The 19,263-nt window shown below is 43.6% G+C and overlaps 1 protein-coding gene across 2 annotated transcripts in view; it reads right to left on the bottom strand.

Annotated features, from left to right (window-relative positions):
- Positions 1-298: 298 nt before the first annotated feature.
- The window catches only part of SLC7A1 (solute carrier family 7 member 1), a 48,073-nt gene continuing 29,108 nt past the window's right edge, over positions 299-19,263 (bottom strand). For both annotated transcript variants that reach the window (XM_060234731.1, XM_060234730.1), the window contains exons 7-11: positions 15,732-15,834; positions 8,974-9,185; positions 7,492-7,658; positions 3,974-4,082; positions 299-2,602 (exon numbers count right to left, since the gene is read on the bottom strand). In XM_060234731.1, coding sequence (XP_060090714.1) covers positions 2,493-2,602; positions 3,974-4,082; positions 7,492-7,658; positions 8,974-9,185; positions 15,732-15,834 — 701 coding nt within the window. In that variant the 3' untranslated portion in view covers positions 299-2,492. The remainder of the gene's footprint in view (positions 2,603-3,973; positions 4,083-7,491; positions 7,659-8,973; positions 9,186-15,731; positions 15,835-19,263) is intronic.

The raw sequence follows: 19,263 nt of genomic DNA, 5'->3' as shown, positions 1-19,263 counted from the left end.
ACTGTCTCCCCCTCCTCCAATGGAAAAAAAATCAGCCTGAAAGGGAGGGCAGTTTTGATTGAGGAAATTGAGGATGTGGTAGGTTTTTAAATAGCTTGCACCATTTTGAAAACCTAATCCATAACAGTACCCTACCAATTGTTTTTTGAGGCTAAGCTGCACTTCTGAGGATCTGTGATTGGATCATCTACATCATATGTTGCCTGCCACACACTCAGTAGAATAGATGTATACGTCCTGATGAGACTAGATGAAAGCTCTGAAATGGAGCACGGTATAAAAATCTTCCATAAAACACTGCAGGGAAGAATCAATTTATTTGTGAATAAAATCCAAAGTACTTCAAGCCACAACCCAGCCCTTCACTAGCAAAACCTTATCCACACTTGGCCTGCATATGGACTTTCATTTGCCCCCCATGTTCCCCTAATGAACAGAAACTTTTCCTTTACTGAGCATTCAATTCTTCTCTGTGCTTTTAAACCATTCCCATACTGCTCTACTTTATGAGCTATAGCAAAGTTGCTGCCAGGAAGAGAGAGGTGTGCCAATTTAGCGTTTAAAGTGCCAAATGAAAGATCAACCAACAGACTTTGGATGCCACAAGGAAAAGTTTTCCTCTGAACTTCCTCAAACACAGGAAGAAATTAACCCCCTCTCCAAACAAGGTTTCCCTTTTTTCTAAGAGCCACTCTTTTCCAAACAATATGCCTCCTATAATATATAAAGAAACTAAACATAAATACAAAACAAAAAATAAAAAATAAATTTCAGGTTTCCAAAAAAACCAACAACACAAGAGGAAAAACCACAGATTCACAAACATAATTTAGCAAAAGAATTTTACATAAAGAATCTGCATGAATCTGAATTTCTTTTCCTTTGGAAATCTGCATTTTTACAAAGAGGCAACCCTGTCTGTGCATAGATACATTTAACAAACTTCCATAATCCCCCCACCGTCTCCCCCCAAGACTCCCCCCAAGCTTCTGCTGCACCCCAAGCTTCTGCTGCCTCCAAGGACCCCTCACTTCTATTCAAGTACATGTATGTTCCAGGAGAATGAGTCTACAAAAAGTATAGCACAACTGAGATGGACTCTAAAGCCACCCTGATGAAAGATGTTTACCAAAAGGAAATACCATTTCACTGACAATCCAAAAACTGCCCAGTGAATGTAGCAGCAGCCACCCCAGTCTAATAATGTGTAGTAAACTCACATGCATTTGTGCCTCAGACTCAGGTGTCTAGCTGCAAATAAAAACTCTTTGCTGTTAGTACTGCACCTCTGCCCCACACCTCAGGATGGGGGCAGCAGCCACAATATTTCTGTTTACAGGACCATGTGCTTGTCTTAAATTGTCTAGATGGGCAATAAATGAATCCTGGTTCCTACTCCATGTCAGAGAAAGCCAAGTTCAGCATAACCCTTCCCCACAAACTTTTAATTATGCAAACATGCAACTCCATCTGAGAGACATGGGAGCTGCATGTGGCAAAAATCAGATTCAAATCCTACCCTCAACTGTGAACTCACTAGATAACTGAATGCAGTCCTTTTCTCTCAGCTTCAATGGCCTACCTGACAAGGTGACAGGAAGAAACAAAAGAACTGGGAAGCATTTACTACAGACCAGTGTTTTATACAGTATGAGACTAATACCCCACCCCATGGTAATCATACAAATTTACTCTGAAATTTTGCTGATTCAAGCAACTGATGGGTAGGAGATGAACAAGGAACCACGTATTCTACATACCATTATATCTTAAGCTAGAAGCTTTTCTCACAAGCAGCAGGATCTGCTATTTGCCAGACAACTGTTTGTATCACAAGAACAAGAATTCAGCCTGCAAGCAACTACCCGAAAGATGGCTACAACAACATTGCATTCCAAAGCACAGGAATTACCACCTGCACACACAAAAAGGTCAAGTACAGTGATTAAATAACACCACCCAGTGTTTGTTTCAACCAGGTCAATTTAGGGGTACTATCATACCATACAGGAAGTTATTATTTATGTCTTTGTTTAGGCATGGCCCCCTCGTTTGTGGTGGTCCAACATGTGTATCTTGGCAGATGATGCAGAGTCTGCTCCGTTTAAATCCAAGTATGGTATCTTAAAGCGTTAATTCGCAGGCTTGGTCTCACAGCAGCATTAGAAGTGAACTGGCATACAGAAGAGCGGTTTTCTTGCCATACAGTTAAAACCAAAAGAGGGAGGGGAGAGAGAAAGAAGGGATGAAAGAAAGCTGCCAACACTGGGCCACAGTGCTGCTTGGGAGTATGCCAGAAGTTTGGGGGTTTTTCCTTGTGATCCCTTATAGCTGCACCATCAAGGTAAAAAGTAGCTGCAAGAGGTGCTAGTGGGACACAGAGACCCACCTGATGTTCCACATAATAAAATACTTCAGGGTCTGAGAGAAAAAGGTATTCCTCTTTGCCATCAATGATGCTCAGTCTTTGTTTTTATGTAACATGCTGTCGATCATTTGCATGTGTCCGTGTTGTTGTCTGTACTTCTTTCCGCATCTGTTGGTGCTGAGTACGAGGCCTCCACACTGTGCCATATGCCATAGCCAAAATAAATAACAAAACCTGATGAAAAGAATAAAACATTAGCAAGGCAAGGATGGTGCACAGGTTGTACCTATTACCTCAAGAATAAGCTAAAGCTAATACAGTGATACTTATTCAGTGACTCAGGAGCTACCCGTGGCTCTTTTGAGCACCATTACCCCATGTGGCACCCAACCCATGTTTCAGGAAAGTGGGCAAGGCCAGTGGCCAGTGGGGCTTGTGGGTGGCAGGCAAGAAATATCCACTGCTGGAGAGTGAGACACTACATGTTCAGAAGTATTCTGGTAATTTAAAAAGCTTGTAGCTACACATTTAGTTATATTTTACCATAGTTATATCTATAGTTATAGCCATAGTTATATCTTACATCACCATAAGTATGTGTTTGATGTACTTATGTGCAGGGGTCATTTTGTAGAAAAATAGGTGGTGGAGCTCATCCAGAGATTGTTATGTAGCTGCATCTACTAATCAATGGACAAGGAGGTGGAACTCTCAGAAAGGTTCAGGAGCTGCGCTCCTATGAGCTCCCATGGAATCCAAGGCCTGCTTATGTGGCTCTATGATGGTAACTAGAAATATGGCTCTCCACAAGACTTGAAGTGAGTACTACTGAACTAATAATTAAAATCTTTAGCTCATTCTCACTGCTAGTACAACAAACATATCCTTCCTTTACTTAGGGAAACTTATTGCCACAAAGATTAACCTAGATTTTACTTCAAGAACGCTTTAGGTCAACATGTAAAGGAACACTGAGGTAAAATTAGTGAACAAGAGTTTTGATCTACCTACAATATTCAGGAAGTAATCCATGCTACACCTTAAGACAAGTGAAGTCATCATAAGGTTATGTATCCCTGTCATATTTGCACTCTTTCAGAGCACAATAAATAACAGGAGCTGTGACCATGGCCATATAAAATATTGCTTTCTAACTATACACTATGCCTACTTGAGAGTCCCTTGGACTGCAAGAAGATCAAATTAGTCAGTCCCAAGGGAAATCAACCCAGACTGTTCCCTGGAAGGTCAGATGCTGAAGCTCAAGCTCAAATACTTTGGCCACCAAATGAGAAGGGAGCACTCCCTGGAGAAGATCCTGATGCTAGGAAAGACAGAAGGCAAAAGAAGGAGACGGCAAAAGATGAGATGGCTGGACAGCGTTTCTGATGTAACAAACACGAATTTGAGCAGACTTCGGAGGATGGTGGAAGACAGGAGGACCTGGCGTGACTTTGTCCATGGGATCGCAAAGAGTCGGACTCGACTGTGTGACTGAACAACAAATGTCTACTTAAAATGACAAAGGGTTTTTATCCTCACTGTGTGCTTTCTGTAACAGGATCTTGCAAACTAATTTAGTCAAACACCCACTATCCAACTCACCTAATGCCATCCAGATAGCAAACCGTATCCAAGTGCTAGTGTCCAGCTGTACCATGAGATAAATATTTACAAAGATGCTCAGGATTGGAAGGACAGGCAGAAAGGGGACCTGGAAAACAAAACAAACACAGCTGTAGTTCTGGGTCACGGCTAGAGGGAGGTATGGAGCAGTTTACACAGCCATTTTCTCACAAGGTCATACAAGCAAATCAAGGGATAGCTTGATTGCAGATCACATGCTATTAAAGTAGATTTCTCATATTACCTGATCAATGGAAGGAAACAGGAGAAATTACATGTTTACCCCTATCTACCTACAGTTTCAAACTGAATGTGGAAGCTACTCTCAGTGAGTGAAAAGTCATCTGGTCAAAATTTCCCCTGGGATGTGATATCAAATCTACATCTGACTTTACTGTGGATATATTAGGTCATCAGACTCCTTGTTAAAACCAACAGCAAATTCAACATGTCAGCTTACTAATTTTATCCAGTTTTTAATCTAATTCCACAAAGCAAATTAAGAATAATAAATAAATGATTAAATAAACAAGCAAATTAAGAATCATAAATACAAAAGAATCCATGTGAGCCTTAAATCAACCAAATGCCTGTTGCTAAGCCTCCATCTTGTCCTATTCCTATTTCAAGGTCCAAATATCCCCTTGGAGGTTCCTATACATGTCAAGCTAGCAAAAATGCGAATTCTCTGGTTGCCTTCCTACCACAAGGCATGCCTGCTCTCCTAGTTTACCACACTGATGACCACCCTGCCACCACAAGCCCTTTTTACTGGGACAAAGTCCAAGAGAGAATACAGAACCTGGGAAGCAGCGGCCAGGCTGTTAGTGGGACTACCTCGGTGGGAACACGTGCAGCCTGGGTTGAGGGAGCTGCACTGGCTTCCAATTGTGTTCTGAGTTCGCTACAAGGTGCTGGTTATTACCTTTAAAGCCCTATATGGCCGAGGACCTGCCTACCTTAGGGACCGCCTCTCTCCATATGTTCCCCAGAGAGCACTGAGATCTAGTTCCCAAAATTTCCTAAAAATCCCTGGACCAAGGGAGGCCAAACTGAAAGCAATGAGGGAGCAGGCCTTCTCAATAATGGCTCCCCACTGGTGGAATCAGCTACTGGAGGAAGTGCGAGCCCTGCGGGACTTTAACCAGTTCCACAGGGCTTGTAAAACTACCCTCTTTCAACAAGCCTGTAAGGTGGAACCCTGAAAGTGACATCTGGATATATATATATTACTGTAAAGTAGCACCCCTAATTTATTGTGGTTTTTAAATATTTATGTAACTGTTTTTAACCGTATTTACTAATTGCATTTTATTATATGAATTGTATTATTATAATCATGGTACACACCATGTCTTGTGAGCCGCCCTGAGCCTGCCTCGGCGGGGAGGGTGGGATATAAATAAAAACTTATTATTTTTTCCCGACCACAAATATTTGTTAGCAGATCATTATTAGCATAGTGAACAGCCCAGAACTACAGGCCTGAAAGTAGGGTTGCCAGGTCTGTGTTGGAAAATACTCTGGGGGTGGATCTGGGAGAAGGTGGGTTTGGGGAGGGGAGGGGCCTCAGCATGGTACAATGTCATACAGTCCACCCTTCAAAGCAGCCATTTTGTCCAGGGGAGCTGATCTCTGGCAGTGGAGATCAGTTGCAAAAGCAGGATGCCTCCAGGCCCCACCTGGAGGATCAATCAGATCTGGAGTACCACAGTGAAAGACAGATTATATAAACGCCAAAAAACTGTGGAAAATTAACAAATAAATATTAAATATATTTATACAAGTAAACCAATTACTCTAAATCACCTTTTACAAAAATACATATCACTTAGCAATATACAAAATATCTCAGATTCAAAAGTCTATAGTGAGAAGAATAAAGTCACTATGTTTTTTTTCCATTCATCTTGTCAGTTTCGGCCTTCAGTTCTTTTTTCAAAGTTGCCAGACTGAAAAAATGCCAATGAAAAATAAGAACTGATTGCACGCGGAATTCTTGTAGAAATGGCACTTTGATTTACCTGCGGATGCGGGCGAATGGTTTACAAGCTCTTGAAGTCCAAAACTGACAAGAAGAATGGAAAAATAACACTGTAACTTTATTCTTCTCATTATGGACTTTTGAATCTGAGACATTTTGTATATTGCTACGTGATATGTATTTTTGTAAAAGGTGATTTAGGCCCTGTTCACACAGCGTGTTGAGTCCATGTTAAACTGACCCGGTTCTGTTCCGAATATCTTTGTTCTGGATATTATTGATCAGACTGCCATTCTGCAATTGGAATCACTCCGTGGTGAAACTGTCTTCTGCCATCCACATGATGGCACCATGCAGTTTTTTCGCCACTTTTATGCGCGTCGTGTGCATGTGCTCATTATGCACATATGGGCATGCGCATAGGTAAAAACATTATGTGGTTATGCAATTATGCAAATATTGCTAAGTAGTAAAAAAAAAAATGGCGACCGTAAACCGGATGTCTGAGGCTCCTTTTGCTCCAGGACAGCCTTCAGACATCCGGAAGTTGGTCGAGAACTATCCAGATGGGGAAACTACGAGGTGAAACTGGAGAACTCAAAAAACACTGCAAAGGAGCAGGTAACAAAATACTCTGGTTCCGAGAAGGATTGGGGGGGGGGGCCTACTACTAGTTAATACCGGGAGGCAGATGTTGCTGTCTGATCAGCCACTTTTAATCCGGTATGAAACAGCAGCGACAACTGATTATACTGTGCATCTGAACAGCCCCTTAGAGTAATTGGTTTACTTGTGTAAATATATTTAATACTTATTCATTCATTTTCCACAGTTTTTTTGCATTTATGTAACCCACCTGGAGGCTGGCAACCCTACCTGGAAGTCATGTTGAGTTCCAATCTTCCTTCACACCCAGGTCCTGAAGGAAAACCTCAGGACACAGCTAGCTTCTAGGAAACTGCATGGGAACTTGTCTCCCATCCCAAGTTTTCCAATGGTAGAATGGAACTTCCCTAACTGTTCTCTCCCACTGTAGCCCACTGATCTCCAAAAAGTGCTGCTCCTGGAAGACAGGAAACCTGAGGAATGACTTGAGGGGAAGTCTGCAGCAAGGAAGGGGGAACTAAAGGAAATTGCCAATTTCATCTGGATCCAACCCAATACATTGCTTTTCCTGGATCAGGGCTTTTTTTAATGCATAGAACTTTTGCCTACTTCTAGATGTGGTATGGATTTTTTGCCATTCAGTGAAAAGGAAGAAGTGAGCCTAGCCTACTCTCAGTCCCGACCTCTGTTAAAGATAAGCACCCAGAAAAAGGAGCACCAGAAGCATTGAAGGCCAAATCTGCGGTGCATCTGAGCTTGGGAAAGTTTGTTCTGTGTCCCCTCCCCACCCCCACTCCGTCTGTTTTCTTCTAGCAAAAGCAGCCTTCCATTAATCTCTCCCTGAATGTGAGAAACCAGCAGATCCTGGGACTGCTTTTCACAATCCACTTTCTTGCAGGCTGCTTACCTTGAATGAGAGCTTGGTTTTGCTTTCAGGTTGCCTCCAAATAACCACAGTGACAACAAAGCAGAGGAGGAAAACTATAACAAGCAAGCTAATAGTCCATATGGTCCCCTTCATCAGAGCCTCTTTGCCAAGGACAGTCAAGCTGCAGAAGGTGACGATAAGGAAACCTGAGAACAAGATACACAAACGCTTGTTATTCTAAAACAGTGGAAGGGAGGGAAAGCAGCAATTTTAAAGCCAAGTCAGGAATAAGTAAAACCACCAGGAACAGCCGCACACTCAGGTGTAGGCTGAAGCATTCCATAGCTTCCAATGCCCATTTGGTGTACTGCTTAAGGCAAACAGATGTTTTCTTGACAGTTAACAGAAGAAAGCTTATTAATTGCTGGCCCTTCTTTGTTGGCTTTATTTGTATCTCGGTGCCTTCAACAGTTTGCATAAAACAGGCAAAACTGGAGAGCCAGTTTGGTGTAGTGGTTAAGTGTGCGGACTCTTATCGGGGAGAACCAGGTTTGATTCCCCACTCCTCCACTTGCACCTGCTGGGATGGCCTTGGGTCAGCCATAGCTCTGGCAGAGGTTGTCCTTGAAAGGGCAGCTGCTGTGAGAGCCCTCTCAGCCCCACCCACCTCACAGGGTGTCTGTTGTGCGGGAGGAAGGTTAAGGAGATTGTGAGCCGCTCTGAGACTCTTCGGAGTGGAGGGCGGGATATAAATCTAATATCATCATCATCTTCTTCAAAAATGCAGCAAGCAATTTTTTTTTTAAAAAAACCCATAAGCATTGTTTGATCTTCATGCTGGAACAAGGTCCAGCAGCTGACATCCTGTCTCTTAGACAGATGTTATGTCAACTCTACCAAGATCTTGCGCTAAGAATTATGACAGACTTTGATGGAAGTGTTAGCTCAGTCATGTGTTGGCCAGGTAAGCCTTAGCCATTATTCTCAGCTGTAGAACCTTATCACAAATGAATAAAAATACTGGGTTCTACAAGAGTTTCTCACATCATGTACAAAAAGCATTTTGTATGTTACGGGAGGGGAACACATAAAACACTATGACTGTCATCCAGTTATCTCTCTGTGATTCTTCCAGTATTATCTGGTCTTCACCTGGAAACTGTGCTGGGGGCACATTAACCATTCCCAACTGGCCAGAAGAAAACAGGTGAGGCTACAGCTCAAAGGTCAGGTGTCTTTATTGCATGCAAAGTGTCCCAGATAGCACCACCGATTCAAAGGATCAGGTGGCAGATGACGCAAAAGAGCTCTGCTTGATACCCTAGCACACTGCTGCTAGTCAGAGAGGACAGTGTTGAACTTGATAGACCAGTGGTCTAAGCACAAGGCAGGTTTATCAGTTCAACTTAACCCATCCACCTTTTCCCACTTATTTTGCTAAATACATCAAAACACCTTAAACTGATGTAGCCCCACCACCTCCATCAGCCCTGAATCAAAAGGCAAGGCCACATCTCTTACCTATGATACAGGAAGAAACATTCACTATAAACCCAGAGAGTTTGGATGGATCAGAGTTCTGGGGGAACAGAACAGCTTTTAGGGAGCACTTCTCTTCTTCCTCTGGTAGAAACCCAGCCTGGGATTCACTGGTGCTCACAGACTCATTGTTGTCTGCCTCATCTGTTGTGCTGGCCATCTGGTATGCCAAGTTGGGCTGCTCAGGTTGGTACCTAAAAGGAAGGAAACTGAGTTAGCAAGACACCATGTCACCTGTAACAGCAAGGAAGGCTGGCCTAGTTTTTGTTTCTGTTTTCTTCCACCTGGTTATCATCACAGATGAATCTCAAGAAAAGGGATGGCCAAATATTACCTAAATATTTTAGGTTTATCCACAACGATGCTCAGAGCTGGTTACCAGACACCACTGTGAAACTGCATCAGGTACATAAGCACCATCTTATAATGAAAACCAGTGACAGACATACCTGCATACTCTTAGCTACCACCCACAACTCTAAAACAATTCATATTCTACAGTCAAGCACTAAGTTCAAAAGATCTTTGTGAGAAGATGTTCCATGGCATATTACCATCATCTAATGAAGTGAGCTCTGACTCATGGACGCTCACAGTGGGATAAACTTTGCTAATCTTTACAACACCAAAGAATGTGTTTCACTTTACTGTCATCTCCTTATACAAATCAAACCTGCTCTTCTCTATACCCTCATATTTAGTTATATTTCTATCCTGCCTACCTCTACAGAGTTAAGGTGGCACCACAAGGGCATTCTGAGAACACACACTATTTAAACAAACCAAGGAATAGAAGCACAAAACTACTTTTACTTGCTTTAGTGAATAGTGGTGATAGCAGCCAAGAGCTGTCTTGCAAGTTCATTCCAGGATGTACAGTAGACTCACTCCAAATTCATTTATTGCAGGGGTGCCCAACGGTAGCTCTCCAGATGTTTTTTGCCTACAACTCCCATCAGCCCCAGCCATCAGCCATGCTGGATGGGGCTGATGGGAGTTGTAGGCAAAAAACATCTGGAGAGCTACCGTTGGCCACCCCTGATTTATTGGATGAGCATGGCACAACTCTAAATAAATGGATTTGTCAGTAGCTGTTACTTTAACATGCTTTGAATAAAACTGTGCCTTTTGAACGAAACAAAAAAGGATGAAATGTAAAGCTTTTCCAAAAGCCCCTTTTCCTGTCTAATTTTAGTCCCTACCAATACTCCTGGCTCTAAGCTGTGGAGTCTTGTGAGCAAAAATTCTACTTCATGAGCTATTGGCAATAAAGTTGTGAGTGACTGATTTGGCTACTGCATAAATCAAGTTTGTTCTGGGGCCACTTGTCCTGAGCTAAGACAAAATTTATTTTATTTATTTTATCAGATTTATATCCCGCCCTCCCCTAATGGGCTAAGGGTGGCTAGCAACAGTTAAAAACTACACAGAATACTCAAAAACAATATACAATAAAATCAATTCTACACGTTTTAACCATAAAATCCAAGACTGATGTTAGTGTTTCTTAATATCTGTATTTGTCCAGTGGGACTGTCAGTGCTGCGGGACATTTGCTACCTCCCCTTAACTATTGAAGACAGACTTAAATAGTTCAGTCTTACAGGCCCAGCTGAACTGTGGCAGGTCCCGCAGGGCCCTGATGTTTTCGGGGAGGGCATTCCACGGAGCGGGGGCTATTGTTGAGAATGCTCTGGCTCTAGTGGTGGACAACTGAACTTCTTTCAGTCTGGGAATCTGAAGGAGATTTTGGGACCCTGAACATAATGCTCTCTGGGGCACATATGGGGAAAGGAGGTCCCGAAGGTAGACAGGTCCCAGGCCATATAGGGCTTTAAAGGTTATAACCACCACCTTGAAACGTATCTGGAATGCCACAGGCAACCAGTGTAACGTTTTCAGCATAGGTTGGATGTGCTCCCGTACAGGTAGCTCCAACAACAACCTGACTGTTGCATTTTGCACCAGTTGCAGCATCCGGAGTTTGCTCTGTGCCAAGTTTGTAAGGGTCCTAATTGTACTAAATAATTGGGCCAGGCAAGAATTCGCAAACGCAATCTGGGTTGCAAAGTAAACCTTCTTCGCAGCCTTGACTGCCATCTCATAGGACTTCATAAACAGCCTATAAGATGTTCTTGTCGCCTCGTCGCAAGCACGTCGCCATCGCTTCTCTAGTCATCTAAGCCGCCATTTCATCAGCCGCAGTTCCAGGGTGTACCATGGCGCAAGCCGTGAGCGATGGCAAAGAAGATGCCGGGGAGCAATCTCATAGATGGCTGCGGAACGTTGTTGATGCCACGTCTCCCCTAGTTCATCTACTGAGTTGCCAGGGGGCCAAGGATCTCGCAGCGCCATTTGAAGCCACATAGGGTCCAACTGGCTTTGTGGGCGAGCTAAAATACACTCGCCACCTAAACAGGGTTGTGGTGGCACAACCATACGGGCCTTCAGAGTATAATGGTCCAACCATGGCACAGCCTCAATAATAATCCCGTCCACCATAACCCCTGCCACAAACATCAAATCCAGCGTGTGCCCAACCTGATGGATAGTAGTTGTTACACACTGGGAGAGTCCCACTGTCGCCTAGGTCCATTGCCCATACAGAGTCTGCGTCATCGGCATGGACGCTGAAATCGCCCAGGACAAAAAACTGTGGGAATTCCAATGCCCAGCCTGCTACAGCCTCCATCAGGGATGGTAGGCACTGGCCAGTGCAGTAGGCGGTCAGTACACAAGCCAAATAGCCAACCTCTTCCCCACATCCCATAACAGGCCAGCATACTCTATGCCGGTGATCATTGGGGGTGGAAGCACCTGAAAGGAGTAAGCCTCCCGTATGAATAGTGCCACCCCTCCCCCCCACCCGCTAGTCCGTGACTGGTGAAGGACTGAGTACCCAGGTGGAGCCATTTGAGAGAGAGCTACTGTCTCTCCATCTCGCACCCAGGTCTCAGTCACACAAGCCAGGTCCATTGACTGCTCATGCAGGAAGTCTTGTAGGACTGCGGTCTTATTATTAATGGACCTGGCATTGCACAACACCAGGGACAGAGGCGAATAATTTCTCTTGGCCCCACTACCCGCTACTAACAGGATGGGACATAGGCTGGAAGGAGAGCGAGCATTTCCATATGTGGAAATGTGAGCCAGAAGCTAAAAAACTGTGAGCTTAGAGGGAACACTGGTCTCTGTGCACAATGCAAGGGCCTGTTCCATATAGAGTCAGATCTATAATCACTCTAACTTTTTTAATCAACCCACAATGACTGCTAACGCTAAATAGAAAAAGGCTTGTGGGAAGAGACTACACAACCTTGTGATTAGAGGTGTCAAAAGCAAATGTTATGCAAAGCAGCTTGCCAAAGCACATAAAGATAAAGAAGTTTGTCCAGGCAGCTGTTATGCTAAAAGAGTTAACAAACATATGGCATTTGGGCACAAGCTTTCTGCATCCAAGACTGGGTATGCATAAAAGCAGAAAGGGCCTCAGAAGTCCAAGTAGTGATGCTCCTGAAACAGATGCACTCTCAAGAGGAGCATTTATCCTTGGGCTGCTGAATGGATACCAAGTTCTCAAAAGGCTTTATCTGTCTTTAGTTGTGTACAGTTCCTTTTGAGCTCAAATAAATTATTTAAAATAAATTCTGCTGTGCCTCTTTGCAGCACAGAATGAGGGGAAGTGCCATCAAACCACAGCTGACTGACAGTGACCTCATACGGTTTTCAAGGCAAGAGACTGAGGTGGTTTGCCTGCCTCTGTGCAGTGACTTTGGACTTCCCTTAGTGGTCTCTACTAACCTACTTAGTTTCTGAGGTTCTTTACATCTACTATAAAAGAGGTTACAGCTCTGGATCAGCAACCTTTTACAAAGAACCAAACTAAGCCAAAATCCAAAGAGAGATCAGCAAAGATCACATAAACTATATACAATTTACATTATCAATAAGTGACATGTTGATTAATAATCCATAAAGTTTTTGCAGCCCAAACACTGGCTATTTTTGAGTACATTACTAGGAATAAATATACCCAGGAGCACCCTGAACAATTGTGTTAGTACATTAACATACACAGACACATAGTTCACACCTGATTTACCAGCAACTGTTCACTTCCATCATTTGTGTGTTAGTGCCGACTCAACAGGTGAAGAGTCTGGGAATGATCCTGGATGCCTCACTTTCTATGCAGGCCCAGGTCATGGTGGCTGCCGGGTCTGCCTTCTTCCATCTATGGCAGATCAGGCAGCTAGCACCATATCTTTCCCCCAAAGACCTGGCTACAGTGACCCATGCAATGGTCACTTCCAGACTAGATTATTGTAACTCACTCTACGCTGGTTTGCCCTTGAAGCTGATCCGGAAACTGCAGTGAATGCAGAATGTGGTTACTCGCCTGCTGACTGCATCACCTGTACGGGTGAGCATGTGGCTGGTGCTCTGCAGCCTGCACTGGTTGCCTATAGAATACCGGATTCGCTTCAAGGTGTTAGTTCTGACCTTTAAAGCCTTATGCAGCCTGGGACCAACATACCTGCGGGACCCTCTCTTCCTGTATATGCCCCGGAGGTCGCTTCGTTCGGCCTCCCAGGATCTTCTGACCGTCCCCGGCCCAAGAGATGCCTGTTTTGCCTCTACTAGGGCCAGGTCTTTCTCAGTCCTGGCCCCAACCTGGTGGAATCAGCTCCCTATGGAGATCCGGGCCCCACCTGGCTTGCTAGCCTTTCGTAGGGCCTGTAAAACAGAGCTGTTCCGCCAGGTTTTTGGGTGAAGCAGTGGGCATCTATTCACTAAATCGGTTGGTCTCCCCTACTGTACTATCCTACTGCGCTGTTTTGCTGCATCATATTGTTATGCCATCTGGTCCTACTGAACTATTCTGTTGGACTGAATATTGTAATCGGTTTTTACTCTTATGCTGTTTTATTGTTATGTTGATTTTATTGTGATCTTATTATTCATGTAGTGCTCCGCTCTGAGCCCCTATGGGGAACAGGCGGAACAGATTATTATTATTATTATTATTTCTCTTTCTGTAAAGTACATCTAAGTACCCTTTGATTGCCATTCCTTTCATACCTAGTTCCTTCTAAGCTGTGCAAGGGAGCAATGTCATACAATTTTTTAAAAGGTTGCTCACAGAAATCTGCTTCTGTCCAGAGATACTGCTTCAGCCCATTGGAAACAATGGCGGATGGGGGGCACCTCCTTCCAGGGACTGTAGAATTGGACTCCCTGGTCCAATCTTTTTGAAACTTGGGGACATTTTTTAGGAGAGGCACCAGCAGCTATGCCACAAATCTGGTGCCTCAACCTCAAAAAGCAATTCCCCCAGAGTTCCAGATACCCCTAGAATGATTCTCCATTATAGCCTATGGGGCCCATTGACTATAATGATCCTCATATGCTACAATGGAGCCAGAATTTTTTTTTTTTGCATGCCTGTTATGATCCTAGGCCTAGTGAAGCTTGCAGGCTCCATGGAAGCCTGCCTAGGAGTTACTGGGGAAAGCCTACATTTCCCAGGATCTCCTCTGTCCCCCTCTGATTGGGTGGAAAGGTTTTGGAGCGAAACTAGTCCAGAGATGGGCAGGTTCTGGGAGGAAAGCATAAAAGAGTCAAGCCCAGACAGGGTGTGTTCTTTCCTAGAGAGGCTGCAGGCAGAGAAGGAGAGCTCTGGAACAGGCAGCAGGAAAAGATCCCTCAGCCAAGGGAAGTGTGGTGAGTTTGGTATTAGAGTAGGGATTGTATAGTTAAACGCATCAGGGCTTTTGTTTATTTGCACCAACCTTTATTGTTCGTATTCACTTTACCACTAAATCTTTGTCACCCACCTACTGTTTTAGAGCACTAACAATAAACTTCTTTTGTTGATTATACTGCCTGTTTTCTCATGTCTCCTTGGTCACGGTTAAGAGGATTTATTAATAAGGAAGACAAGGGTGGCTGGGTGCTCTGAGCCCTCCATACAAACCCTTACCAGAGTAGTGGCAGTCAGCAGAAGGTCCTGCTAGACACCTGCTGTGTGATAACACCCCTTCTCGGTCTTGGCCCCAATTTAATTGAAGCACCTGCCCAGGAAGATTTGCCTATTTCCCATGATCACTGTCTACCATCAGCAAGACTTTTCCATTTCATCCCTTGTATTTATATATTAAATGTACAGATCACCCAATCCCCAAGCACACATAGATCTGGGTGATGTACAATAACTAAAGTACAATACAAGCATCATTTAAAATCACAATAGATAATCAATCAATACAGTCTTAAAAACAAACCCCAGATGGCATTCATGAATCAAATTTTAAGTCAGTTCTGGACTGTGCTGCTGCCTTGTAGGCAGGATAAGGAGGATGCCAAAAGGGGAAAAGATGGACAAAAGGAGGGGGTGTTCCAGCCATGATAGAACCCGTCACTGTCCTCAACCAAAAGCCTTACTGACAATCCTTCTTGTTTGCTTTTCATTGCTGATTTTATGTATACATATGTCCTGTTTCCAAAGCCTTTTAAATTGTTTGCTATATTGAGGGCCCTAATTCAGTGGAAAAGCAGCAGACAAGTGTTTAAAGTACATGTTGAGCTAAATAGTTCTGTGGTCAGACTAGATATGACTAGTTTGTATTATATGAGCCGTCCTGTGGAACGGCCACATTCAGAAACAGGTATGTTGAGAAAGTATCTGATGTATTCAACATTTTTTCTCTGTGTTGCAGTGCACAGAGGTTGCTCCATACCTCAGTACCAATACGCAGGCAGCCACCAAGGAGTAAGCCAGGAGTGTCCCAATGGACATAAGATCTACGAGACTTTTCAGGTCAAAAAGAAAGGCCATAACAGCTGGTGGGAGAAACAGAAAGAAAACAATAAAACAGGATATTTAGATTTCATATTCAACTTCGCTTAATTATGACAGTTCAATCCTTATGCACACTTCCATTCTGATCAACCTCAGAGAAAAGTGAGATGAGTTAATTGTGATGGGAGGTGGGGGGAGAACATATATACACAGAAGAGAAAGGTCAGAATTTCTCTTCCAGGTTTTCCCTGCAGCATTATTCACTGCTGAAGACCTTTTTTAAAAAAACAGACAATGGCTGTCTTCAGGAACTGCACAGTCCATGAAAAAGAACCTCAAGGTGTTATGGCCATACAAAAAGATTTTGTTCAGTATTATTCAGATATATATAAAAGTCATGATACTTCATTGGAAAAAATAGATTATATTAAAAAACAAATATTTACCCAAAATCACAGAACAATGACAGATTATGAATGGACCTATTACAATAAGAGAAGTGGTGGAAGCCATAAAAAAATTAAATCAGGAACGGCCCCAGGATGGCTTTCTGGGTAGTGTTTTGAGGACAAACTCTTAGAACCTTTACAAAAGACAATGAATTCTATTTTATAAGAAGACAGAATGCCGGAGACATGGAAAGAGGCTAACACAACTTTGATACCTAAAGGACAGGACTTGATGTTTCCAAGTAATTACAGACTGATTTCCAGACTACATGTGGTTTACAATACTATCTGAAAGAGAATAATTTTTCAGGAATTTATACATGAAGATCAGATTGGCTTCCTGCTCAAAAGACAGTTGAGAGATGATCTTAAAATTGTATTAAATACCTTGGAACATCTAGAAAAACCAGTTGTATCGATTTTTTTAAAGATGCAAAGAAGGCATTTGAAAATCTGAAGTGGACCTTCTTTTTTAGAGTTTTGGAAAATACAGATTTTGGAGAAAATTTTACAAAATGGGTTAAATCAATTTATACATGACAAGTTGCAAAATAATTATCAATTGAGATTTGACTAAACCATGTGAGATACAGAGAAGGAACAAGACAAGGTTGCCCATTGTCAATCACTTTTGTTTTGTCTGTGTGACAGTAATGAACAGGTTAACAAGAAAACTAAGGACACATAGAGCCTGCGTCAGGTGATCTGAGGCTGGGGGCCAGAGTGCTCGGAACTCTCAGAGGTGATTGACAGCTAACGGCTGAGGGCAGTTAGTGTCAGACGGGGTCTGAGGGAGACTGCTGAAGAGAGCAGTTGGTCTGAGAAGGAGCTGAGACAGTAGCTGAGGAGAGTCTTCGAGAGAAGCAAAGCTCACTGTTCACTCTATTTAGACAGCCATGGGGCTGTGTGTGACTAGAGGAGAATCACAGTAAAAGACCTGAGAGGTCACAAACACAGAGACACTTCTCGTAAAAGCTAAAGAGGTGGTTGAGGGAAAGATGTGGGTCTAGAAGTCTGAAGGGCTAGGAGAAGAGACACCAGTCGACTTAAGGGACTTGGCACATTATACCCAAGAGGCCAACCCAGAATAGTGTTGGAGAGTGAAAGCTGTATGATCTGTGAAACCTGAGGGACCTAAGTGAACTAGATATTATAAAGCTTGAACTACGAAGAAACTGTTAACTGCTTGAGATACAATATAGCCCATGTATATATTTCCCATTCCCCAGTTGGAGATGGTGTGTATGTTAATAAATTTCTGTGGTTTACTTTAAAGTTCTCTCGTGCCAGTATATTGGGAAAGTTATCAAAGCTGCTGTGGTCCCCTACCTACAAACTGAGGTTATATCCATCTGAAAGCAAAACAAAAACCCCGAAGAGACTAGTAGTGAGAAATCCATATTACACCCACCCCTTGAGTTCCATAGTTGTGAGGGGAAAATTCAAAAGGAAGAACTGAGGAGGAAGAGGGGCTGGGGTAGCCATAAGACGCATATAGAAGCGATCCAGTGAGGCCGCGAGGCGCGCTGTTAGTCTGGTTCATGAAACACTGAATAGGGATGTAAGAAAAGAAGAAAGAACTGAAGGTGTAAAGATGAAAGGAGAATCTTATACTTTGAGAGTTTTTGCAGACAATTTGATGTTGGTTTTAGAAAATCCTCTAAAGCAGCGGTCCCCAATCTCTGTGGTGCCGGGGACCAGCACCAGGGCCAACCCATCCACCACAGCCCCAGGGCTGGCAGGGTGGGGGCACCAAATTCGGCTCCGCCTCCCTGCCACCCCCTGTGACCATGCAGCCTCCCTGCCACCCCCCAATGGCCGTGCAGCCTTGCTGCCACTCCCCCGCGCCTGTGCAGCCTTCCTGCCCCGTCTCTCGTCGTGGCACCTCCTCCACCACCCTCCATTTCTACCGTTCAGAAGAAAGGGCGGTGAAGCACCGTCTTCCCTGGCCCTTTAAGGGCTGACCGCCCCTCCCCGCACCGATCTCGGTGGGAAAAACCTTTGTAGCAGTGGACGGCAACCCGCTGAAGAAGTGGCGCCACCCTTGTCTCCACCCCACTTCCTTCCCACACCCAGGAAGACAGTGGAGAGGAGACAAGGGCAGGGCCACTTCTTCAGCAGGTTGCTGTCCACTGCTACAAAGGTTTTTCCTGCCGAGATCAGCGTGTTGGCGGGGTGGGGGTCAGCCCTTAAGGAGCCAGAGAAGGCGGTGCTTCACCGCCCTTTCTTCTGCCTTAAAACGGAGGGTGGTGGTGGAGGCGTGCGAGGAGAGACAGGGGCGGCGAGTCTGGATAGTGCCACGGGGGGGCGGCCAGGCTTCGTGGACCGGTTCCAGACAGGCCATGGACCAGTACCAGTCCGCAGACCGGGGGTTGGGGACCCCTGCTCTAAGGAAATCAAAACCTAATGACCAACTTGAAAGAATCTGGAGCAGTTGTGTGCTATAAAGTTAATAAACAGAAGACCAAGATGATAAAAAAATATGAAAATACAAGATCAAATTCAATTGATAAAAAAACAGTTTATAAAATAGAAAGGTTAAATATTTGGGTATTACCTTGACAAATACGATTTGTATGTTATTTTAAAATAATTACTTCAAAACCTGGAATGAAATTTCAAAGGATAGGTTGAAATAGGGTAATGCCACTTTGGGGTAGAATACCTGGGATTAAGATGAATGTTTTACTTAGAATGGGTATTTTTTTTCTTTTTCTTTCATTTTCTCAATAAAAACTTAAAATTCCAAATAAAAGAAGAACCACCTCAAGGTCTGGAAAGTGCAAGTAATCCTACATGTGACACTTTCAGTTGCTCTGATTGCTTGAAGAAATGAAATTTCAAAAGAAAACTGAAGTAGTGAAAAGGAATGAACTCAGTGGCCATTTCTGTGGCAGAAGAAGTAAACAATGGGCAGTGAGAGCCCTAGAGAAAAGCAAAGTACTGAGGAACATGTATATTTCTTCTGGATGCTAGAAGACTATTTACATAGAACAATCTGGTTTCTGAGCCTTTAGCAGA

This window comes from Heteronotia binoei, chromosome 3, assembly GCF_032191835.1.
Source record: "Heteronotia binoei isolate CCM8104 ecotype False Entrance Well chromosome 3, APGP_CSIRO_Hbin_v1, whole genome shotgun sequence".
Classification (NCBI taxonomy): Eukaryota; Metazoa; Chordata; class Lepidosauria; order Squamata; family Gekkonidae; genus Heteronotia; species Heteronotia binoei.
The sequence above is the reverse complement of the archived record's forward strand: the minus strand, read 5'-3'. Positions and strand labels throughout refer to the sequence as shown.